This window comes from Natrix helvetica (assembly GCF_964273705.1).
Source record: "Natrix helvetica genome assembly, chromosome: 2".
Lineage (NCBI taxonomy): Eukaryota > Metazoa > Chordata > Lepidosauria > Squamata > Natricidae > Natrix > Natrix helvetica.
Window position 1 is genome coordinate 37,317,474 of NC_138552.1, and position 25,852 is coordinate 37,343,325.

The 25,852-nt window shown below is 41.6% G+C and overlaps 1 protein-coding gene across 1 annotated transcript; it reads right to left on the reverse strand.

Annotated features, from left to right (window-relative positions):
* Positions 1–922: 922 nt before the first annotated feature.
* On the reverse strand, positions 923–25,848 carry PTCD2 (pentatricopeptide repeat domain 2). The gene is made up of 10 exons (XM_081945206.1): positions 25,628–25,848; positions 22,353–22,445; positions 19,070–19,199; positions 17,869–17,986; positions 16,955–17,033; positions 14,956–15,047; positions 13,190–13,303; positions 7,853–7,927; positions 4,967–5,077; positions 923–3,262 (listed from the first exon to the last, which is right to left on the reverse strand). Exons 1-10 carry the CDS (start codon positions 25,740–25,742, stop codon positions 3,038–3,040), a joined length of 1,152 nt encoding a protein of 383 aa, XP_081801332.1. The 5' UTR covers positions 25,743–25,848; the 3' UTR covers positions 923–3,037.
* Between the last annotated feature and the right edge of the window lie 4 nt (positions 25,849–25,852).

The window sequence follows — 25,852 nt, forward strand, 5'->3', positions numbered from 1 at the left end:
AGTCGTGTAAAACTGCAGTTAAAATAAACTACCATATTTTTTGGAGTATAAGACGCACCAAGGTTTTGAAGAGGCAAATTTAAAAAAAAGCTTTTGCACTCTGCAAACCCTCCCACAATGGCCTGTTTTTCATGAAAACGGCCCTGTTTTTTTTTTCAAAAAAGGGCATGAATAGCCCTTAGGCGGCTTGTAGAGTGTTCGGGGGGGGGGGGGGAAACGAGCAAAAAACGAGCCCGTTTTTTTTGTCAAAAAAGGGCATTAGGAAGCTTATAGAGTGCTCCTGGGGACTGGGGGGGGGGAATTGAGCAAAGAATGCCCCCTTTTTTCTTCATTTCTGGTCTCCCCAGCCCCCAGCAGCTCTCTAAAAGCCTCCTACAAGCTACATACGACCATTTTGGTGAGGGGGGCGGGGTTTCAGGAGGCAATAAAATGCTGTATTCAGTGTATAAGATGCACCCAGATTTTCACTCCTTTTTGAGGGAAAAAGGTGCATCTTATACTCGGAAAAATACGGCAAGCCTGGCTGATAAGGAATGTCTTAATTCTCTCTTAAAAGTGGAAAATTGGGACTAAATCTAGATCTTGAGGGAATGCATTATTCCTCAGTTTGCAGATAATGTGGCAAGTCCAAAAGACCTATCAGATAGCGCACCAAAATTATTCTTTGCCTGAAAATGTGGTCTCACACGTGAAATTCAGAATCGTTCCACACCTAGAAACACACTCAGTGTATTTCTAATTTTATATTTAACTAATTTTTATAACACGTTTATAACATGTAATACATTTTTTATATTGCCTCCAATATAATTTGCATTCCCCATTCAAATCAGATGAATTGTTTTACAAAGAATGAATACTGCACCCTCTACTGTCTGTTTCAGTATTTTGACAAGACATTGAAAAAAAATCAAAAATTCAGTTCCTACATTATCTCTTTTTTTAAAGTCAGTTTTAAAACATTATTTGAAGATAGTACATAGAAATATGTTTTGTTACTATATACAAATCTACCTAGAGGAAATTAATAAAATCTTGTTGATTTGTGTCTGATACAGACATTACACATATAATTCAGACTGACCCCAACTAGTCTTAGTTCAACAGTGCTTATTTCCACCTGAGACTGCTTAGGATCTCAGCTTCCTGGATATTTCCATGTTTGGTATCATATTTATATTTACCAATCTGTCAGTATAACTTCTGCAGCTCTTGCTCCATTGAGTGTTAAGGATCCCTTTTCCTAGAAGATGACTCCTTATTAAGATATTATGAAATACGTTTCCTAAGTAATATTGAGGCAGTTCTGAATTTTGGTAAACACACTCAGATGAAACTAACGATGTATACGTGCTAAAAAAAATATAAGGAACTCTCAATCCGAGTTAGCAAGACAAATTGAAATCAGGTAGGACGATTGAAGGACTTGTTATAAATTGGTAGGCTCAGGGAAAAGTGGAGGGAGGGAAGAACAGAGAGGACAGGCATTTTGTAAGGACTTCCCAAATCTTTTACAGGTTTGCTTGAAAGCATACAAAGCCCATGCCAAAATAACTAACTATGGCTATCTGAATGAGTCCAATGGTCTCATGGAGTCCAATGGTCTCATGGAGTCCAATGGTCTCATGGAGTCCAATGAACCATAAATTAACAATATAAACTATGAATTATAGCATAATGCCATATCATGAGCCAGTTTGCTATACAGGTAGTACTTGACTTGTAACTGTTCATTTAATGATAACCTGAAGCTAAAAGTGCTAAAAGTGACCTAAGACCAGGGGTAAAATGCTACCAGTCCAAACCGGTTTGCCTGAACTGGTAGCAAAAATTGCAGGCGCGCTTGGTAGGAGGTTCCGCCCACCCACCTGGATGTCCACGTCCATTTGTTACGCTCTGCACATGCATGGAAGTCCTGCGCATGTGCAGAGGTGTGTGGTCGCTTACATTGCTATTGAACCGGTAGCAAAGGTAAGTTGATTTCACCCCTGCCTAAGACCCACCCTCAAAGTTGTGACTGCCACCCCACCCCATGGTTACGTGATCACAATTTTTTTGTGTGACCTTCCCAGCTGGCTTCTGACAAAGTTAATTGGTGAAACCAGATTGGCTTAACGCCCACATTTTCCCCTGTGGTAAAATGCTTTTAAAATTGGATTAGGTCATGCAATGACTTGCTTTACAACCATATCAATTTATGATAAATTCTGGTCCCAATTGCGATTGTAAGTTGAGGACTACCCGTAGTGGTAAAGGTGCTACTTTAGAAACCAGTAGACTGAATTGTAGGCCTCTCATAGCTAAATGATTGTGGGCCACTCACCTCATAAAGTGGCTATTGAGGGGGAAATTACAGGTTAGGGGGTATGAGACCAAATGATCAATATAGGATAAAAACATAATAGTGATTCACAAACTAATTATATTTTAGCAAACTACTTTGGTGAACTCAATCCAAATGTGCCTTATTTGACTTTGATTTAATAGTTGTGTAAATCTAGCCCCTGTGATTATACTTTGGCATATTGAATAAATCTAGTTAATTTGGTTACTAACACAGTCATGCTTAAGTGACCATGGATGTTAATAGCCCCCAAAAGCCCAGTGAACTTTGAGGCTAAGTGCGGACCTGAAGCTGCGTCTCTCTAGCCCAAGACTATATAACACTATTTAACAGAGGTTCTTCCCTTCAGTGAATTGCTCGAAAGAACAGAAGAAGGGAAAGTCCTTTCTGTCTTCTCCATATCACTTCCTCGCCAATAGAAACCATTGAACATGGCAATATGGAATTAAGAAAAGCCTTGATGAACCTTGGCAAACTCTTAATTTTCCCTGCAGTTTGTTTTAACTGTTTTTGCAGAATGCCTACTATGAAGTTATGTCAGGTCTGTACATTATTTACTTGGCAATGTACCAGCAAAACCATTCATATAATTTATGGATATCAATATTCCTCCAAAAAATCCCATACTAAATGAAAATCTTGTAAGAGAGGCAGGTGTATTTTAGGAAAGAATTCCTGGTGGAGAAAGTGCATTCAATCCGTTAGCAGAAACGACTGAAGAGGTTGTAAAGTTCGTTGACTCCGTTTTGTTTCTTTCAACAGCTGCATTTTGTACCCTTTGGGGTGTGGGACCCCACACAGCAGGTCATCCAGAGTCAGTTCATTTATCTGTCCTGAGACTTTTAACTTGGTGACAATTTCTTCAAACTGAATAACGAAGTCTGGATTGTGTTCTAGTTTTTCTCTGGCAGAGATTATCTGGAATATTACAACAAACAAACCACGATCAATATTGAACTGTTCTTTTCTATGCCAAATCATGATAAACTTTGATCAAATGTACAGAAACAAGACCCTAATCCAGTGATGGTGAAACTTTTTTGCCTCATGTGCCAAAAGCACACACATGCGCACTATCGCGCGCATACATGTCCACCCCCATAATTTTATGCCCCGCCCCCGTGCCGTGCCCCTGTGTGCATGAACCTCCCACTGCCCCATGCATGGTTTTCTTGGAGACTGTGGAGGGCGAAAATGCCCCCCACCCCCCAGATTCCCTCCGGAGACCAGAAATGGCCCGTTTTCTGACTTCCGGTGGGCCCCGTAGGTCCGTTATTCGCCCTCCCCAGGCTTCAGAGGCTTTCTAGGAACCTGGGGAGGGCATAAAATGGCCCAACACGCAAACTCAAAGTTCAGGAATGGATTCTGGGTTACCCTTTGGGCCATTTTTCTCCCTCTGGAAAGCGAAAAACGGTGGAAAATCAGCTAGCTAGTGCACACTGGAGCTGACAGGGCAACGCCTCACATGCCCTCAGAAATGGCTCCACGTGCCACCTGTGGTACGTGTGCCATAGGTTTGCCATCACGGCCCTAATCCAATTCCTCTTGCTGATTTGTTATGAAGGTGCACTACACCTGTGAAACTCTATGCATCAATGCATATCTTGTGCAGCTGAAAGCCACAAGCTGGAGAAGTTTTAAACTTGTGGATTGTTAGACATATCCTAAAATATATGTTAAAGGTAAAGGTTCCCCTTGCACATATGTGCTAGTTGTTCCCGACTCTAAGGGAACGGTGCTCATTTCCGTTTTAAAGCTGAAGAACCAGCACTGTCTGAAGACGTTTCCGTGCTCATGTGGCCGGCATGACTAAACATTGAAGGGGCATGGAACACTGTTATCTTCCCACCAAAGGTGGTCCCTATTTTTCTATTTGAATTTTTACATGCTTATGAACTGCTAGGTTGGCAAAAGCTGCGACAAGTAACGGGAGCTCACTCCGTTACGCGGTGCTAGGGCTTCCAACTGCAAACCTTTCTGATCGACAAGCTCAGCGTCTAAGACACTGAGCTACCGTCTCCCTGCAAAATATTTGTTAATAGGGGCTAATTACGGTAGATAAGAAAAACATTCCTAAGGGTAACCATGATCAGCAAGCTCTATCAATATGTTAAGAGGCTGTTTAAACAAATGGTTATTTCAAGGTAATTATTGCCATTTTTTTCAGATTGATTTGTTTATAAATAAATGATTCTCACTATTTACAGTGTAATTTTCTTTGGACTGCAAAATCAGGAACAGGGGTGTGTTCTACTGAATTAGTAATACTTGTAGCTGATATAAAGCAAATAAAGTGTACAGTAGTACAAATCATCTAGCAAATTTCAGCAAGATGTGGGAGAAACAACTGAGATATCCACAACAGCACAGGTACATTTATTCCTGGAATAAAATGCTTTCCAATTTATTCCTTTGAGCTGCATTTAGGGTGCCATTTCCCTGCTACATAAACAGCTCAAAAGAGAAATTAGTAATATATTTCATAGTGCTTTCAGTATGCAGCAAAAAAGGCTACCAAAGTTTTGGGTGTGCAAAATAACCCCCCTTGCCTGAAAGGAAAAAAAAGAGAGCTATACTTCTAGCTATAAAAAAGTGTGCTTCTATCAAATAATTTTCACTTACCACATCCTTACAAAAATTAGGTTTTCTCACAAAGTATGTATCAATTTTTGAAGCTTTTTCCAGTGTTTCCACAAGATTCTTTAGATTTCCAAAGGCAGCCAAAAGAAGAATCTTCAATACAAACACAGCAAAAGGATAATGCTTTAACAAGTTCTGGATTGTTTCAGAAGAAAAATCTTCCAAACAGGCAGGTCAAAAGTCTTCGTATCAGTAGCCATGATGATGATCAATCAACTACACCGTTCGTAAAATATGGAGAATGTGGTACCCTTATGGATTCTACAGCTATTGCTGATCATCGACTGTGGCAAATTCCAGGTATACATTTTTTAATATAAAACTTGCATTATAAAAGTGACAGTAAAGGTTAGGATACAGAACCTTTCTGTTTCTTTTAATTATTCTATTCACAATAATAGACAGAACTAGGACTGCGAGGCAATCAAACCAGTCAGTCCTATAGGAGATCAACCCTGACTGCTCTTTAGAAGGCCAGATCCTGAAGATGAAACTCAAATACTTTGGCCACCTAATAAGAAAGAAGGACTCATTGGAGAAGAGCCTAATCCTGCGAACAATTGAGGGCAAAAGAAGAAGGGGACGACAGAGAATGAGGTGGCTGGATGGAGTCACCGAAGCAGTAGATGTGAGCTTAAATGGACTCCAGAGGATGGTAGAGGACAGGAAGGCCTTGAGGAACATTGTCCATGGGGTTGCGATGAGTCGGACACGACTTCACTAACAAGAACAACAAAAAGGGAAAGAACATGCTGGAATTGAAACTTCAGAGCAACCTTCTTATATATACAATAGTAGAGTTGGAAGGGACCTTGGAGGTCTTCTAGTCCAACCCCCTGCCTAGGCAGGAAACCCTATACCGTTTCAGACAAATAGCTATCCAACATCTTCTTAAAGACTTCCAGTGTTGGGGCATTCACAACTTCTGGAGGCAAGCTGTTCCACTGATTAATTGTTCTCACTGTCAGGAAATTTCTCCTCAGTTCTAAGTTGCTTCTCTCCTTGATTAGTTTCCACCCATTGCTTCTTGTTCTACCCTCAGGTGCCTTGGAGAATAGTTTGATTCCCTCTTCTTTGTGGCAACCCCTGAGATATTGGAACACTGCTATCATGTCTCCCCTAGTCCTTCTTTCTCTTAAGCTAGACATACCTAGTTCCTGCAACCGTTCTTCATATGTTTTAGCCTCCAGTCCCCTAATCATCTTTGTTGCTCTTCTCTGCACTCTTTCTAGAGTCTCCACATCTTTTTTACATATTCTTCATATTGATAATCTCCTCCTCAGGAGATTCAGCCAAAATTGTGGTGAATGTTATGCTAAAAAGGGCTGCTTAGGAACATTCTTGCTATTACTATGGAAATCATCATTGCCCTTTAAGTCCAAGACATTACAACAAACTAATAAAATTGGTATGAATGTGAAGGAGGAATGGGGAGGAATATGTGAAGAAGAAATTGTTTTGTTCCTAAATAAGCATTAGATTTCGGATTGTCCTGTATCTGCTGTCCCTTCCTCCATCTGCCCCTCTTCCTACCACTCCCAGATTTTTGTATCTTCAATTTTAAGCAAATATATTTTGACACAATGGCTATGGCATCAAAACCACTAGAAACGGGGAGATTGAGTTCTAGCCCCATCTTGGGCCAGTCACTTTCTCTCAGCCCTACGTAGGAGGCAATGGCAAACTATTTCTGAGTAACCTTGCCAAGAAAGCAGTATAGACTTGTCCACCAGGCTGTCTCCGAGAATCAGACATGCTTAAATAGATAAAAATGGAATACTAACTGCTCCTGTTTTCAATAGCATATCCTCTGAGAGATTATCTCTGCTTGCCCACTTTTCACTGTTTTTTCAACATCTTGTGTGTTATTTACTCCTACATTTGCTGCCATGGAATTTTTTTTATTAATAAAAGATTTTAAGAAGATTCCTTAGAACAGGGGTGTCCAAACTTTTTGCAAGGAGGGCCAGATTTGGTGATGTGAAAATGTGTGAGGCCGATCATTCAGCCTGACATTCTTTGAACCCTTAACATTAAATGCGAATTAACTACCGTATTTTTCAGAGTATAAGACGCACCAAGATTTTGAAGAGGCAAATTAAAAAAAAAGTTTTTGCACTCTCCCCAAAACGGCCCATTTTTCGTGAAAACGGGCCTTTTTTTTAAAGAGCATGAATAGCCCTTAAGAGGCTTCTAGAGTGCTCCTGGGGGCTGGGGGGGGGGGCAAAGTTGAGCAAAAAACGGGCCATTTTTTGCTCATTTATGCCCTCCACAGTCCTCAGGATCACTCTGAAAACCTCCTAAAGGCTATGCACAGCCATTTTGGTGAAGGGGGCAGAGTTTTGGGAGGCAAAAAATGCTGTATTTAGTGTATAAGGTGCACCCAGATTTTTAGCCTCTTTTTTGAGGGGAAAAAGATGCATCTTTATACTTCGAAAAATACGGTATTTTATGAAAGACTAAACAAATAACTCCAGTGGGGAGAAGAGGCTGCGGGCCGCTTGCAATTTGAAAAAGGGCCGCATTTGGCCCCCGGGCCGCACTTTGGACATGCCTGCCTTAGAACCTTATTACTGATGTGACTTATAGAAATGTCAGCACATTTGAATAATTTAACCCTTGATTATTTAAATACAGAGTTGATTTAACAGTCAGTGAAGAACTGATTGTTTTTTTCCAGCGTTGCCATAAAGCAAATTGAAACACTTGAAGAATTAAGGACATAAAGAAAACAGTATAAGGCAGACATATTTTAATTAGTGTTTGAATATAGCAGGCTAAATTACCATATGGTGTTTAAGACAAGGAATATCCCCTGTCTTTAAAAATACCATCAGAACTTAGAACACAAAAATTAATTGCATTTACCTTTAGATTATCATATACTATACTTTCAGTGGGCTGCAACTGTGAAAAATAGTACTGGGCCTTCAAAACGTCATTCTGTAGAAGGAAACAAAAAGAATAATTACTAATGCTTTAAAATATTGTCTAACATTTTATTTAAATCCTAACAATCAGCTCTCACAACATCTCATTAATAAATAGACTTTTTGTATACATATTGTTCTAAATCAGAAGTAATAGTATTTATTCAGTCAATGACCAGCAAATTTAAAAGAATAACAAAACAAAGCAAATTAATACAGCATATAAGACAAATCGCATGATATAATATTCACAACTCTATTACTGTATTACTACATTAACTGTCTAAGTAATGATAAATTTAAAAATGTAATACCGTGTTTCCCCGAAAATACGCCAGGGGCTTATTTTCTTTTGCCCCACGAAATATGCCCTTGGGTTTATTATCAGGGAGGGCTTATTGTTTTGGGGCTGCCGGGCGGCTGCTCCCTTGTGAACTGGCTCCTGAAGTGCCGGGCACAGCCTCAGGGGCAAAGCAGCCATGAGGTAACCATGCTCACGAGCTGCCGCCCGGCAAATCCCCTCTCCAGCCGGGAAGAGCGCCATTCACTGACCTAGGAGGTAATCCCTAAGGTGCCAAGCCATGTGGCGCTCTGCCCGCTCCCCAGCTCCTGCGGCTTTGCACATTCGGGATACCCCCTAGGTCACTGCATGGAGCTCTGCCCGGCTGGAGAAGGGGGTTGCGCGAGCGCCTGTTCCACTCGCAGCTTCACCAAGCCCTTGCCAGGCTCTCCCAGGCCACCGCTGCTGGCTGCTGCTGCTGCCCACCGCCGCCGCCGCCGCCGCCCCGCTCCGCTCCGCGCAACTTCAAAACTCGGGCCGAGTCTTTCAGCATCAGCCGCTCCAGGAGTGCTCTCTATGGTGGGCTGGCTGCCGGACAGGGAGTTTTCCAGCAGCCGGCCCACCATAGAGAGCACTCCTAGAGCGGCCGATGCTGAAAGACTCGGCCCGAGTTTTGAAGTTGCGCGGAGCGGAGCGGAGCGGGGCGGCGGCGGGCAGCAGCAGCCAGCAGCGGTGGCCTGGGAGAGCCTGGCAAGGGCTTGGTGAAGCTGCGAGCGGAACAGGCGCTCGCGCAACCCCCTTCTCCAGCCGGGCAGAGCTCCATGCACTGACCTAGGGGGTATCCCGAATGTGCCAAGCCGCAGGAGCTGGGGAGCGGGCAGAGCGCCACATGGCTTGGCACTTTGGGGATTACCCCCTAGGTCAGTGAATGGCGCTCTTCCTGGCTGGAGAGGGGATTTGCCGGGCGGCTGCTCGTGGGCATGATTACCTCATGGCTGCTTCGCCCCTGAGGCTGTGCCCGGCTCTTCGGGAGCCAGTTCACAAGGGAGCAGCCGCCCGGCAACTCTCCCCTTCGGCCAGGCAGAACGCCACTCCCCAACCTAGCGGTATCCCGAAGGCAGCAAGCAACGTTTGCGCTCCCCCCCCTGCGACTTGGCGCTTTCGGAATAATGCTAGGTCAGTGAGCGGTGCTCTGCCTGGCCAGAGGGGGGGTTTATTTTCGGGGGTGGGCTTATATTTTTGCCCACGCGAAAAATGTGGCATGGGTTTAGTTTCGGGACAGGTTGTATTTTCGGGGAAACACGGTATAAATATCCCGAAGCAACTCATTAAAAATAACTACCTAAAAGTAGCATTAGGGATAAATGTGAAAACTTCTTAAACCAATTATTTCTTTAATTGCTGTCATGTTTTCATTGCAGCAACATAAAATTTCACTAGTGGAAATAGTGGGTTTCAAATCCTGGAGAACATAATTCTGACGAAATTTGTATACTCTAGCTAGGACCATTTCTATAAGGGGGTGTCATATAAAGAGATCTTATTTTCCTTTAAAATTTACAATATAATAATATGTGTAAGATGGTTTCAACTTCTTTATCACCATGGATTAATGTGCTCCAGTATGGGTATTTTGTTTTATCTGTCTTGGAATAGTGCTGATGGAAGAATGTTGACTTTAAAAAATAGTAATCTCAATTTAGAGAAATGAAGTTTTGTAGGTACAAGCTGACTCCCATGCACCCTTATTTATTCATATGCTATCATGTTGGGACAACCTGTTGATTTCCTGATGAGCATTCAAAATGCCTTTCAAATAGAAATCCCCACCGCTGGCAATTTAAATGTATTAACTCTCCAGCCAGTGAGCAATATCTTGAATCTCCTGATGGTGAACTCCCATTTGCTGTCACAATTAGTCATATTGACTAAAATTGCTAGGAATTGAAATTCAACAATGTCCAGGGATTGACTTTCACATTCATCACTGTTATATGCTCTTCAACTCACTCTAAGGCAGCGGTTCTCAAATAGTGGGGCGCGCCCCCCTGGGGGGGCGTGAGGCTCCGTAAAGGGGGGCGCGAAGGCTCCCTTTCCATCTGGGTGCAACGGCGGCGAAGGCGTGGGCGAGGCATAATATATGCCGCCTGGAAGTGGCAGCACTTCGGACTGTGGATTTTCATTGGAGCCGCGGGCTGGAGCTGTGCAAGAAGCCTGCTCGGGCGGGGGTGGGAGGGAGGGAAGCATGGGACCGCCCGTCTTCGCCACCGCGTAGCTCGCCTCCCCGCTAGCAGCTCCACCGCCAGCATTCCATCTGGAAGCTCCACCGCAACAGCCGCTGTTGGGGAAGGGACAAAGGGGCGGCGGTCGCCCGATCTTGCCACCGCCACCCCTTCGCCCCTGGTAACGGCGACTGTTGTGCTGCTGCTTCCAGCTGGGATGCTGGAGGAGCTGCTGGCAGGGAGGGAGGGAAGAAGGGCAGAAGGGAGGTGGAAGGAAGGAAAGAAAAGCAGACACGCCGGAGGGAAAGAGGAAAGAAGGCAAGCAGGCAGGAAGGAGGCAGAAGGAAGGAGGGAAGAATGGAACTGGAAGGGACGCAGGGAAGGAGGGAGGGAGAAAGGAAGGATAGGAGGATAGGGAAAGAAGGCAGGCAGGCAGAAGGGAGGGAGGTGCAAGCAAGGAAGAAAGCATAGATAAGCAGGAGGGAAAGAAGGCAGGCAGGCAGGAGGAAAGAGGAAGGAGGGAACTGGAAGGGAGGCAGGGAAGGAGGGAGGGAGAAAGGAAGGATAGGAGGATAGGGAAAGAGGAAAGAAGGCAGGCAGGCAGAAGGGAGGGAGGTGCAAGGAAGGAAGGAAGCATAGATAAGCAGGAGGGAAAGAAGGCAGGCAGGCAGGAGGAAAGAGGAAGGAGGGAACTGGAAGGGAGGCAGGGAAGGAGGGAGGGAGAAAGGAAGGATAGGAGGATAGGGAAAGAGGAAAGAAGGCAGGCAGGCAGAAGGGAGGGAGGTGCAAGGAAGGAAGGAAGCATAGATAAGCAGGAGGGAAAGAAGGCAGGCAGGCAGGAGGAAAGAGGAAGGAGGGAACTGGAAGGGAGGCAGGGAAGGAGGGAGGGAGAAAGGAAGGATAGGAGGATAGGGAAAGAGGAAAGAAGGCAGGCAGGCAGAAGGGAGGGAGGTGCAAGGAAGGAAGGAAGCATAGATAAGCAGGAGGGAAAGAAGGCAGGCAGGCAGGAGGAAAGAGGAAGGAGGGAACTGGAAGGGAGGCAGGGAAGGAGGGAGGGAGAAAGGAAGGATAGGAGGATAGGGAAAGAGGAAAGAAGGCAGGCAGGCAGAAGGGAGGGAGGTGCAAGGAAGGAAGGAAGCATAGATAAGCAGGAGGGAAAGAAGGCAGGCAGGCAGGAGGAAAGAGGAAGGAGGGAACTGGAAGGGAGGCAGGGAAGGAGGGAGGGAGAAAGGAAGGATAGGAGGATAGGGAAAGAGGAAAGAAGGCAGGCAGGCAGAAGGGAGGGCGGTGCAAGGAAGGAAGAAAGCATAGATAAGCAGGAGGGAAAGAAGGCAGGCAGGCAGGGGGAAAGAGGAAGGAGGGAACTGGAAGGGAGGCAGGAAGGAAGGGAAGGAGGAAGGGAGGGTGGAAGGAAGGATAGACAAGTAAGAGGGAAAGAGGAAAGAAAGCATGTGACTACGGTGGGAGACGAGGAAAGACCGGTGTGCTATGTTATGCAGAGGTGTACTTATAACAATTTTATAGACAAATGATACTATTTACAGTCTCGCGGGGGGGGGGGGTGAAATGTTTTCTTCTTCCTAGGGGGGGCATGACAGAAAATAATTGAGAAGCACTGCTCTAAGGCCACCTCAAAACTGGCAATATTTGGGCCCTCTGGCTTTTGGGGATTTTCCATCTTTATTCTGGGATGGGAAAGCATTTCCCCATTCAAGATTGACATACTCTGAGGGATATCTTAAACTTAAAGAGTAGAGGGAGGTTGTGGCCATAGGGCCTCTCAACAGAAAACATTTGGTTCTACCAGTTCCTGGATTAGGACCTGGAGGCAATCACTGATGTCTTAATCACCTCACAACTACATTACTGCAATGCACTCTACAAAGGTCTGCCATTGAAGTCCATGTAGAAGCTACAGCTGGTTCAGAATGGGCCACAACATGTCCATGTAACTCCCAAACTTCACAAACGATACTAGCCACTAGTTGGCTTCTGAATGCTATTCAAGGTGCTGGTTACTGTCTAAAAAGCCCTTCATGGCATAAATGCCTAGTTAAAGAGACAGCCTATCTCTTTAGAGAATGAGGAGAATAAGTGCGCTTTGAGTCCCTTCAATAAACTATGTTATCTACTGGGACGTAGGAAGTATAATTTCTAGTGAGTGCCTTTCTGGGGCAGCATCCCTGTTGTAACCCATATGCCCTCCCTCTGATGATGTTCAGAAGGTTGTTGAAAACCTGTCTGCCCTCCAGGCCTGGGAGGTAGGATGAGATTAAGCACCTATTGGATGTTTTATCTGTTGCAGAGAGTTTGCCCGCTGGATTCTTACAATTTGTTTGCTTAGTTTTTTTAACTGTTAGTCCCTTTTTAAGCATAAGCCACAGTACTGAAGTTACTGTACATACCAGTGGTGAGTTCCGGATCCCGTTCCAACCGATATGGTTGGAACGGGCCCGGGCATCCACATGGATGCACACAGTGTGCGTGTCTTAGCGTCTCCGTGAGCCTCCATGACGCTCCAGCTGCTCAGGGGAGTGTCGCGCAGGTGCTGTATGTGTCGTGCGCAGCCGCGGAAGACTTAAAAGACTGGTAAGGAGCTCGGGAAGGCAGGTGGGCCCTCTGGAGCACCGTACCGGAATGGTATCCGGTGCTCTGGGCTGGCTCCAGTACACCCATACCGGAGCGTACCGCCTGCCACCCACCACTGGTACACACACATCCAATGATACAGAACATCAAACTGTACTGAGAGTAGAAATAAATAATCCTGTACCTGTTTCAGACCAAGTGCTACTATAAAATATTGTGTCCTTCTTGAAAGCTCATGTCCATGGAGATGTTTATCTTCAAGTAACGTATTCACAAATGTCCAAGCTTCTGGACTGTTCTGCAGGGTGCAAGATTTTTAATATATGTACAATTACAACGCAGAGATGTTAGACCTTTACTGAATTTTAAATGCTCGGGCTGTGAAAACTGCACAAAATTCTTTTACAATTTTGTGCCAAAAAAACCATTCACTGATTATAAAAGCAAAACAAAACTGAAAATAGACCATTTATAAACTCCTGTGGAAAGTGGAGCTCAATGGATACCCCAGTCTGTTTAATTAATTTGTGAACACATCAGGTAAGCTAATATTACTGTACTTCTCTAATGGAAGACCATTTATTTCTGGAAATCAATAGGTAGCAAACTTCAGCAAGCCGGTGTGTCAGACACAAGTAAAGGAAGAAGTATATCTTCTCCCGACATAGACATATTATTTCCAAGCTATCAAACTGTCTATTGTTTCTTGAAGGAGGAAGAGATCCGGATGGAGAAAGATAAATACTGCATGTACTTTTCCTCATAGAAAGCAAGTTTAATTTATTATTAAGATACTATGGACAGTTATTATTTCTATATTGGTCAAAAAACCTACCAAATGACTGTGATTCATACCTGTTTTGGTATATCCTTTACAAAGACCACTGCAGTATTTTATATTACTGAAAAGATCTGCTTTTGTGTCTCATAGTTTTATGTAACTATTGATGGCTATGATGCTCTTTACACACTGTGTAGCTGTGCTAGGGTATTCACAGCTCATGTGGCAATTTCAAGAAGTGATCCTTCTTCCAAGACAAATGGAAGAAAGATCACGCTGTCAACGGCTACTTATCTTGATGGCTGTGCATTACCTCTCGAATTCCAGGTAGCTAATACATCACATAACAATGCCACCGTAGATCATAAAGATTATCCTCCTTGAGTCATCTTTGAGTGAATCTCACTGACTATATGTGACATTAAACAATGGTTTGCTAAGTCGTAACCTGAGGCAACAAGGCTATTATGATCTTATGTCAAAATAGCAAATGCGATAACAATATTAAACGCATTTACCTTAAGTTTTAATTTTAAAAAATCGTATTTATTTTTATTTATTTGTCAAATTTAGATATTTGATATTCTTGATTCATCTACGACAAGGGTGTTAAGCTTTATTTCATTGTGGGCCACATCAGGGTTATGTTTCACCTCACAGGGGGCAGAGTGGGCATGGCCAGCTCGATGTCACACGTGTTGGGGGCGCTCGTGGTGGCCTGAGCGCTCTGCTTACAAGCTCCGTTTTTGACTGTGATGGCCTTCTGCAACCCTCTGCCAGTGAAAACAGAGATTGGGATGGCTGCACACGGCCCTCCCAAGTCTGTTTTCGCTAGCAGAGGCACTTTGCTGTTTCCAGGGCGGCCCCGCGGGCCAGATCTAAGCACCCCACAGGTCGGATCTGACCACTGGGCCTTGAGTTTGACACCCCTGATCTAAGACTATATGCAAAATATGCAACTTTCCACTTCAGTAGCTATGAAACACCATCTGTTTAACTCCAGGGAAATCACCAAGACAGAGAGAAAAAGAATGCAACCATTCAATGATATTCTTTTTACCATGGGTTTAGTCACAAGAAAAAGACAGACTAAAAAACCCCTAAATTAAAGAGGAAACATAGATACAAAATCATATTAAACACAATTTAAACAATATATATATTATTACCAGTTTGTAGCATATTGCAAATGCAAGCAAGTAGGTGTCTTGGCTGAATCTGATATTTTCCCTGTCCATTTTTAATAGCACGTTCATAGCATCTGTGGAATATAATTTTAAGCTTTCTTCAGTATTCATAGTTAATCGCATATTCCAACTGTTAATTAATAATATTTGTAACTGAAATAAATTATTTATTTTAAAAAAAATCACTTGGGGGAATCAATTACATACCACTAGATTCTTTCAGGGTTCCTTGGTGTTATTCGAGCATGGTTGCTTTGTTTAATTACCAAAACTAGGTAATATCACACTATCAGATGATGTTACCTATTTTCAGTAACGAAACATCTGCAATAAAACAACCAAGCTCAGAGAGCATCGAGGACTCCTCATTTCAACCATGAACTACCAATATTCTCCTGTATCAGTACTAGATTCTTTATTTTAACTCAGGTATTCCCAACTCTTTGGGCAAATAGGTTCTTTTGGGACATATGAATGCCTGTCATAGACACTCCCTCAAAAATTCTGCCATAGTAAGAAGCTGATTTATACAATGCTTGCCATGGTGGGTGAGGCAGTTAAAAAATAACAATTTAGCAGGGGACAAACTTGGGAAGTTTTTCCTGTAGTTATTTTTTCCCCATCGCTCAATAAAGGTAAAGGTTCCACTCGCACATCCGTGTTAATTGTTCCCGACTCTTGGGGGCGGTGCTCATCTCCGTTTCAAAGTCGAAGAGCCAGTACTGTCCAAAGTTATCTCCATGGTCATGTGGCGAGCATGACTAAATGCGGAAGGCGCACGGAATACTGTTACCTTCCCACCAAAGATGGTCCCTATTTTTCTACTTGCATTTTTACATCCTTTTGAACTGCTAGGTTGGCAGAAGCTGGGACAAGTAACGGGAGCTTACTCGGTAGTGAGGCGTTAGGGATTCGAACCGCCAAACTGATTACCTTTCTGACTGACAAGCTCAGCATCTTAGCCACTGAGCCACCGCCTCCCACTTTCAATAGGCCCATCTTTCAATAGGCAAGAATATTTCCAGAGGAATCATTGGAGTATATCTGCTTACCACTTTTACTTTCCAAGAATGCCTATGGGATTCAAATGCATTCTTGCAAGACAAGATGATACCACAGGTTACTGCAATGCAATTAAATAATGTATTCAAAATTACATTGGGTCGAGTAGGGACCTGGTAGGTGCCAAGGAGTATGGCTATGAAGAATGCAACCTCTATTTTCCATGTTGGGGATGCAATTAGAAAATTTATACTTAAATTCTAAGATTGCAATAGTTCAGTGGAAACCATACATACATCATAATAGTAAAACAATATGCTATGTGATAGCAACAAACCCGATGCATCATTCTGCACCTGAATCATGCTAAATATATTTCCAGAGAATCAGTGTCATTACAAAATCCTCAATAATTAAAAGGTGTAATAAAAAATTAAAAACTTTAAAAGTGATAGACATCTTGCAAAACCTCATGGCAACTTATCTTGAGATTTGGAATTGTTTTAAAAAAAGAATTTTGATTCAATTTTGGAGGTCCGTGAATACCTAGAAGTAAGTGCTGTGGTAATTTCAGTTTTAAATGTCATAAAGCTGAAGTACTATGCAGAGTTTCTTGGAATTAAGTCTTATTGTTAACTCTTCCTTTCTATTAGACATTTACATTCAATGTCATGTGCCATGGGAAAATTAATGTTGTGGTCTGACATAATTCAATCTTGTCCAGGCTTAAAAGTTTCCATGCTGCCTCCCCACAAAGAGTTAAAAAAAATTAAACTCCCAAAATGTACCAAGTATCATTACATTCACTGAATGAAAACAAACATCTAATGAACACAGACTTAAGAAAGCTACAAATATTTTAAGTGATGTGTTATAGCTCTGTAATATCCAAAAGTAATAATGCAAAATATATTAGATCAAATTATTCAGTGGCAATTATATTATATTATTATGTGATTAATATTATCTTTCCCTTTACCTTCATAATGGCCCTTTTCAAATAACATGTCCATTAATATATTGAATGACGTGTAATCTCCAAAGAAACCATTTAGAGTCTGAAAAGAACCAGAAAATATAACTGTATTGGCTATTTTCATCTAAATAATTGTTTCCACGGAAATAACTTTGTTCATAATACTTGAGAAACACTTGGATAAAAATTCAGGGCTTTAAATCTCAAGATCATTCTCTCAAGCTGCAAATGAGAGATTTCATCATTATCAAAATACATTTATCACCATAGTGCTTCTGAAAATAAATTATCCAATGGTGATTTGGTTTAAAGGTGATTTATTAGAAGACTTAGAAAAGTTCTTGGAAATGCAGATCATGGAATGTGTTCCTTTGGATTTTAATCATAGAGCTGTGCTCAAACCTTGGAGTAATCCCCAGTGAAACAAGATTTATTTCCAAGCCTGTAACTGGCAAGAACAAGGATGAATAAGTAACTAGGATTTCAGAAAGGTATCTTTAATGCTAATCTGAGATAAGTACAAAATCTTGAAAACTCTTAAGAATTTCTCAGCTTAGTTATAGTGAATTGATTAATGTTCTTGAAATGCTTGTTCTTGTATCTATCAGCTGGTGGATGAATTCCCAGTTATGAGATGAACATTCATCCATCTTCTTCCCTGCTTTTCCACTATCCTTCACTCCAAGTATAGCACAGGAAAATCTCCAAACTTTTGTCAGATTCATTTGTATAACTTGAGGCTCAAGATTCCAGATGTTCCAGGAATTTAAATGGAGCCCAAACTAAACCGATGGGCCTTAGAAACCTCCACTGATTTTAAGACGGTGGCATAGGAAAAATAAATTGCCCTATGGGTTGAATGTCATGATTAGAATTATAGAAAATAAAAATAATTCAAAGATAGTCCTGAATTTCACCTGGTCTTTGATGAGTTCCAGTGCAACTGCTTCAAGGTCTAGTTCATAACATAACCTCATAAATATGGGTCCAAATCTGAACTCCCCAAAGGTTCTGTTTCTGTTCTCTTCGTGATACCTGAGTAAAAGAGAGTTTTTGTTATGATGATGACTTCAGCCTAAAGATCAGACAGACAGGATAGAGCAGCGGTCACCAACTGGTGGCCCATGGGAAAATTTTGGTGGTCCACAGAAAAATCTTTGCATTTTTTATGTTGCACTAAATCAGGGTGTCCTCAAACTACGGCCCCTGGGACGGATATGGCCCGCTGAAGCAATTATTCCTGCTCGTTGAAGGGATGGGGTTCTTCAGGCACTTAGCTTGGCTGCCTGTTTAGTAGCTCCAACCCTTCCCTCCCTGGGAATCCAGGTGCTTGAGAGTGTGCTGCGCGAAACTTTGGCTAGGCTCCTTGAAAGACAGCGTTTGAAGAGGGGGGGGGGGAAATCTAGCGCATGGGCTGGCTACAAGACAAACATTCATTCTTGGCTGTATTTGAGATTCCTAGCTGCAATGGACAGCAAACCTAGGATTGACCCCAGGCGCTTCTCTCCACTAACAGGCAGCCAAGCTAAGTGCCTGAAGGACCCCATTCTGTCACTAATTCATATTAGTGGTCCATGGGATTTAAAATTATGAATTTAGTGGTCCGAAAGATTAGTGACCCCTGGGTTGGAATATATTCATACCTCAATATGAATCTTCCACAAGATAGGATCCAAGATGTTGGGAAATTTTATAGTTACTTGCTTAGAGTTTCTAGAAAACCAACATCATTCAATACCATTCAACAAAAAATAGTGACAACAAGAGAAGAGTTTATATAATAGTCTCCCAAAAGTAGCTCTTTTCTATCAAATGAATTTTGTATGCTATTAAATCTTCTATATGTTTTTTTCCCTTTTACTATGTTGTGGTTTGCATTATTTACAATACAATACAATACAATACAATACAATACAATACAATACAATACAAGGATGAAATGTGAACAACCAATCCCTTGTTTTACTAATGTACAATACTGTTCTGAAAAAGACAAAAATAAATCAAATGTAAAATAATTAAGAATAGTCTCATTATAAAATTTCCTGATTGTAATATGATCAGAAATAGAACCAAAGATAATACAAATGAATATATACATTACTGAATGACTCTTACCTGTATATGGTTCTTTTGACTAATTCTATTTCATTTTTGGTTTGACATAGATATAATACATTTATTAATTCGGGTTTGAGGATGAGGGCATTATTGGCTAACTTTTTTTCAACAGTTTTGAAAAACGCATCTGAAATTGAAAACAAAAGGTAAATTGTTGATATTGGATTCAATTGTATTTATAATCAGCTACTAAGGTTACACATAATATTGCAGAATTGACAGAATAAAATGAAGCTGACTGTTGCTTTGGTTTATATCTAGGATGATGTAACTTCCCAGTTTATCTGGAACAGTCAGTCCCCTTTTTCAGAAAGTATCCTATACATCAGACACATTCTCCAAGCCAGGAAAATATTTTCCAGACTTTGGCCCAATGCAGCAGCAACAAAACACTACAGCCAGAAGCTCAAGTTTGCCAGAATAACAGCATGCTCATCTGAGTCACAGACCAGGAAACTGCATCTCTTCTCTGATCATGATGAGGGCTATCAAATATGGTCTACCAAAAAGCCTCTAGATCAGTGTTTCTCAACCTTGACGACTTTAAGTCCTGTGGACTTCAACTCCCAGAATCCCCCAGCCAGCACCTGGCTGGAGAATTCTGGGAGTTGAAGTCCACAGGACTTAAAGTCACCAAGGTTGAGAAACACTGATCTAGATGGCAACAAGGACTTGAGTTTCTACTTCTGCCAGTTAGTTTATCTGGATTTTTGCAACTTCTGAAGCACCTGGGGACAGAAATGAATTCAGGTAGTATTCATTTAACAACAGGGACAGGCAACCCCATCACTAAATGATAAAGTTGTTAAGCAAGACATTGAGTGACCATGATTTGCAATTTTACTGCTGGCTTCTTTTGCTTGTCGGAAGCCAGCAGTGAAGGTCACAAATAACAATCATGTAACTGTGGGAGGCTGTGACGGTCGTAAATGCATGCTGGTTGTGAAGCACTTACATCTTGGACATATGACAATGGGAGTGTTGTGACAATCATAAGTACAAGGATCAGTTGTAAAATTATCTTTTCAACCCTACTGTGACTTCTAACTACTACAAATGTACTGTACTGTACTGAATCTGCTGAGCATCAGGACCTGGCCAGTTTCCTAAAGCTAATGCCCTGTATAGAATAACACCTGGCTACACACATCTAAAAAGTCCCATTAAGGACAATACCTGTTACAAGGTAACTTGTCAACTTGTAAAGCGTTTCCATGACTATTATCAAGTTGACATTGAAGGGAGGCAGAATTCTATGTATACCTTCGGCCAGAGTCGGATCTCATATTTCTACAGCAGGCGTGTGAGGCGCAAAAGTTCATAGCCTGCTGCAGTACCTCGTTGGTGGATGTGATTTATGACACAGACTGAGGGGAGGGGAGACACAGGGGTAAAGTTCAGATGCCGTTAAATGGAAATCAGATTTGGCTCCGCAGCAGAAGAAAATGCCAAAATTTTGCTCCTAGTAAATGACTGGATTTCTTTTGAACTTTGTCTCGAGGCTCGTAATTTACTTAGGGCATCTTTTAGAAACTTCACAGTGCCTCCTGGTTATCAATTAACAAACTTTTGTTTGAGTATTTAGTCTGGTTGTGATTTCAAAAGAACCCATGATATTTCTTCTGTGATTTGATTGCAGTTGGGACTTATCCATTTCATAGTACAAGATCTCATTCATAAAAGAGTTATCATGCTTCAAAAATAATTTTAAAAAGTGCTTTGAACCTAGGGTAAATATAATGCTTTTCTGCTATCCATTAAAACATTTGTTTGTTTTTTCAGGTTTCCTTATAAACCCAAAAAGAGAAATGCTTTAAGAGTCCCTTTAATGACTCCATTCCAGTGACGTGCAGTCAGGGGAGGCAGAGCCTCACCGCTGTCATCATGAAAATAAAAAAAAATTACTCTGGGAAGCTGTGAAAGTGGCTGGGAGAGGCGCGCGGCTTGGTTTAGCCTCCCTGGACATCTCAGCAGCAGCCCCAAGTGTACCGATCTCGCCATTTTTTGCATCGGGCGAGCCCGGGATCCTTGCAAGGGGAATGGGACCACGTGTGCAGGCGGCTCCTCAATGCCAGCCGCAGATCAGCGCAGCCGCGGTCCCCTTCATGTTGGCTTAGGAAGGAGGGGAATGGGACCACGTGTGCAGGGGAAGGGGATTGCGGCTGTGCTAATCTGAAGCTGTGCGCTGCTGAGGAGCCGCCTGCACACATGGTCCCATTCCCCTTGCAAGGATCCCGGGCTCGCCCGATGCAAAAAATGCCTAGGTAACATCATCAGTGCTAAAAGGGAATGGGCAGGGAGAAGGAGGAGAAAGGAGAAGTTTCTCTTCTCAGAAATGTCTTCTTAGTGGAGCTGCGGCAGCCTGTCGGTCCCTTTCTGACATTTCTGAGAAGAGAAACTTCTCCGTTTGGGCTGCGCCCGTGCGATCGGAGCAACCATGTGGTTTGATGACGTCACCAGCCTCACCAGTCATAAACCTCACCGCAGGTCACTGCTCCATTCACCGAAATAGCTACACTGTGTTTTCAAGCTTTTACGGAAGACAAAGCTGCTTTAATAGTTAACAGCATATTTTATGAATCACTTTTGAATAGTGCGTATCTCTGACATATACCTAATAAAAACTCCCAAAGTATATTAATGTTTGGACACAGAGATCGGTAGTATATAAATTTAGTAATAAATAAAGACATTTATTCTTATCAAGAAAATACAGGTAGTCCTCGACTTACAACCATAATTGAGCCAAAAATTTCTGTTGCCAAGGAAGACATTTGTTAAGTGAGTTTTGTCCCATTTTTTTACTTTTCTTGCCACCGCTGTTAAAGTGAGTCATTGCAGTTAGTTAGCAACATGATTGTTAAGTGAACCTGGCTTCCCCATTGACTTTGCTTGCCCGAAGGTCGTAAAAGGGGATCATATGACCCAGGGACACTACAACAGTTATAAATACGAGTCAGTTGCAAAGCATCTGAAATTTAATCGCATGAGTATGAGGATGCTGCACCGTTTGTAAGTGTGAAAAAGGGTCATATGCCACTTTTTTTCAGTGCCATTGTATCTTCTAATGCTCACTAAATGAACTGTTGTAGGTGGAGGATTACCTGTACAGCATTGCACTGCATATAAATATTATTTGGGGAGGGGGGCTAGAAGCTTAAAGAGACAGGAGTACCTTAGCTATCATACTGTATGGATAAGCAAAATCATAGCTTGTACATCGCAGATTAAAATTATGCTCCTTAATTTTAATTTGCAAATGATTATTTGATGCAACTACCTTTTTGTCCATATATTTTATATTCGTTTTCCAACTTCTTTTCTTGAAATTTACGTAACTGCAGAACATCCTCTGTTAACAAGTAACGTTTTGCTGAAATTGGAACAAGAAAATACAGTAGTGTTTTATTTATCCTAAAAATAATTAGTTTTAACCTTAATTAAATAACTATTATTTCCAACTAGAAAAATAATACAAGATCTCAGAAATGTTTTCCTTTATGCAATATTAATCTAACATATCATGATTTTAAGCATTCTATTGTAATACTTAAATAGGTTTCCACTATGATCACTTCTACCATAACAGTAAAATTCAATCAGCTTTTGCAAAATAAATGTGAATAAGTTCAATTCCTCAAACAAATGTCAAGTCTCAATCATATAAACTCATCATTCTGATTTCTGATGCTCCCTGCCCGCTTCCCAACAAGGATCTCAATGGGGAAGCCGGCAGGAAGTCAGAAGTCACTCCTGCTCGCCCTGCTTTTTATCCACCCAGGGTCATTCTGTTTCTCTATTTAGGTAAGGAAATATCTCTAAAAGGCTGACCCAACAACTCACAGGTTGTCTAATAGCTGCTGAAAATGATTAGCACACTTTTCTACCATTTTAAGGGTAGAAATGGGACAATCACTTCAATAAGCTTAGTATAGTTTTAAAAACAGAGACAAAATAAAGGTTAAAAAAAAGATAAAAATAAAAAAAATATTGTCTTCTCTATGTGTGACCTGGTCTTATCCACTTTTCAGTATTGGTCTGCTAAATATAATCTTCACGAAAAAAAAGTTAAGTGTGACTCCTGGACATTAAACACTGTCCACCCCATCGTAATAATGGATCCAATTTATGTCTTCACAATATGATCTACTAAATCCGTGTACACATTCCTACGTTTATTCCTATTTACCCATTCCCATTCATACAGTACATACTTGCCTAGTACTGTTAAACTTGTTTCTTGTATTGTTTGACTTTTTGACAACACATTATATAAACACAAAACATATTCTCTTTGTACTTGTGGATTTGCCTTCCCTAATTTGTCCCTCTCTGGATGTTGTTGGGAAAAATTATCAGAGAACATTATCAAATAAGTTCTCGTCTCAAATAATTAGCAAATAATTAATATCCTCCTTCTCCTAAACTATATTTCCAGAATACACTGTGTGCCAAAGTGGGAGTAGCATGAATGCTACCTTGAGCTACTGAACAAAAAGCGAGATAAAAATCAACCAAATAAACACACTATTGGTATTAATCCAGAATTAGGTCCTGACATTTGGAGTTCTTATGCAACAATCTATAACAGAACTGATTTATTTCTAGTTCAGTTGCAGAACAAATAAATTCACAGAAAGGGCAAACTTTTCATTGGCAGTAACAAACTCTTGTATTTCCAGTAGTGGAAATGTTTGCCTCTTCTGACCTCAGGGGTTTCAGTTGATGCAGCATCAACTTCAGAAATCCTAAAGGGGAAAGGTGGCTTGACCACTTGGTTAATCCCTTGCTCATGACCACCTGAATGCACATTTGGTTGATTCTGCTGATTCTGTTTTTGATTCTATTTCAAAACAGAAGCCAGGATTGATCAGAATTATTCTCATTCTAGAGTTTTACAACTGTTCCCATGAGTATAGTAGAATCTGGGGTGCAATGGAACCTGGAATGAAATTGACACGGATCCTTTTTTGCAGAAGACCTGGTTATCTCTTGAAGGATTTTGCTGTTAATAGCTGGCATAGACAGATATCAGGCAAGAAGTGTCCAGTAACATGCTCCCAGATTCAAGATGTGTCCATTTGTTCAAAAGGATGATCTAGCCCAGGGGTCCCCAACCCCCATTCTGCAGCCCAGTACTGTTGGGAAGTGGGCCACACAAGCAGTGGGAGAGTGTGCAAAGCTTTATTTGCGCATACGTGGGATTAGGCTGCTGTGCACAACCATCCCCTCTCCCTTGCCACCACTGCCGGTTGTTGGGGACTGCTGATCTAGCCCAATCTAGACTTTTCTTGCTGATTTACCTGATCATTGCAATTACTTAGGTTTATTTTTCAAATGAGTTCTTGTAAACTGGATAAATGAAAGTGGCATCAGCATCAACTAAATATCAACAGAAACTCTTTTAATATTTGAAACATGCACACTTTTATTGTAACTGTCACCTACATTATAATTATCACCTGCTTAAAAACAAAAACAAAAAAACCCATGTAGAATTAATCACTATGTGCATATTTCATTTGTATTCAAAGCCTATAGTACATAAAACATCGCCTTTCGTTTGAATAAGGTTGTATAATTGAGATCTGCATATGTGGAGCTAACTGGGTAAGTTGTAGTGGTTCTGTTTTTTACTCTATTTCATTATGTATGGTCTTATTGTTTTGCATGTTGTATATTGATATGGTTCCTAGTTAATCAATACTTATTATTACTGTCACCTGGAATTTTAGGTTTCAAAATTAGGATCTTTAAAATATTGGCATTTTAACAAGGAAATCTAGGTCTCTTTTTTACTTTAGGAAAACATGTTTCTTTCTAATTAGCCAAGCCATTTCTTTTGGTATGTGAGCACTAAACAACAGAGAGCACATTCTGAAAGTCCTTGAATACACATGCAAGTTTTAAGAAAGTTACAAACCCAACTGGGAAAGAGTAATGCACACCCTTTAAATTTGCCACTTGTGAAATGTTGCCTAGAACAAGGTTTTACATGTAATTTATATCTTTTATTGTTTGATCACTTGATTTCTGATGTATCATATATATCCAATGTATGTATAATTTATTTCTGGACCCTAAAAAGACTTCACTGCCCCTACCCCTTTAATAAATGCTTTTTGCTTGCTTGAATTTCTTGGTGATTCCTATTTTCAGGTGGGCAAAGAACTCCTTTGCAAAAGCAAAACTGTCTCTCCCAAAGCCTTAAGCAGCTCTACGTGAAACTCGGGGTGCCTGACTTTAGAAGCCACAATTTGGAGGCTCGGACCCCTCGGGGCTCGGATTGACTTGCTTCAATCACAAAACACGCCTGCACAGGGCAACTTCGTCCACGCACCTTCCAAGGAGGCAATATTATTTATAAGATTTTTATGGCCATCCGCCTTAAAATACAACTTTGGGCGGCTCACAATAGTGGTTGTTGTTATTTATGGATTATACGTTAGAAATCTCAGAGCTGTAAAGCAACCTTTCCATGTATTCGATCGCTTTTTAATCTAGGATCTAGGATTTCCCACCCCCTTTCTTTTCTTGACACCAGTTCCGATGTACCTCCTTGAAAGCAGTTCCAACAGCCAACTCGGTCCGCAACCAGCCGGCCGGCCGCGGGATATTCGGCTGTCTTTCGCAGGAGTCGACCCGAGGTTCTAACTACCAGCGCAGCCATCTTACCGCCGGGACATACGAAGAACCGCTACAGGCAAGGAGGCACTAACGGACCGTCTAAGAAGTGTGCCCTTCTTTCCCTTAGTACTCTATGGTCACATAGGCTTTCGC

Excerpts from the sequence above, each read along its gene's own strand:
- PTCD2 (XM_081945206.1), bottom strand. The coding sequence starts at position 25,742 with ATGGCTGCGCTGGTAGTTAGAACCTCGGGTCGACTCCTGCGAAAGACA. Across the intron at positions 15,048-16,954 it reads TGAAAAGGGCCATTATGAAG|ATGCTATGAACGTGCTATTA; the intron begins GTAAAGGGAAAG and ends TATATTCCACAG. Across the intron at positions 3,263-4,966 it reads CTAATTTTTGTAAGGATGTG|ATAATCTCTGCCAGAGAAAA; the intron begins GTAAGTGAAAAT and ends GTAATATTCCAG.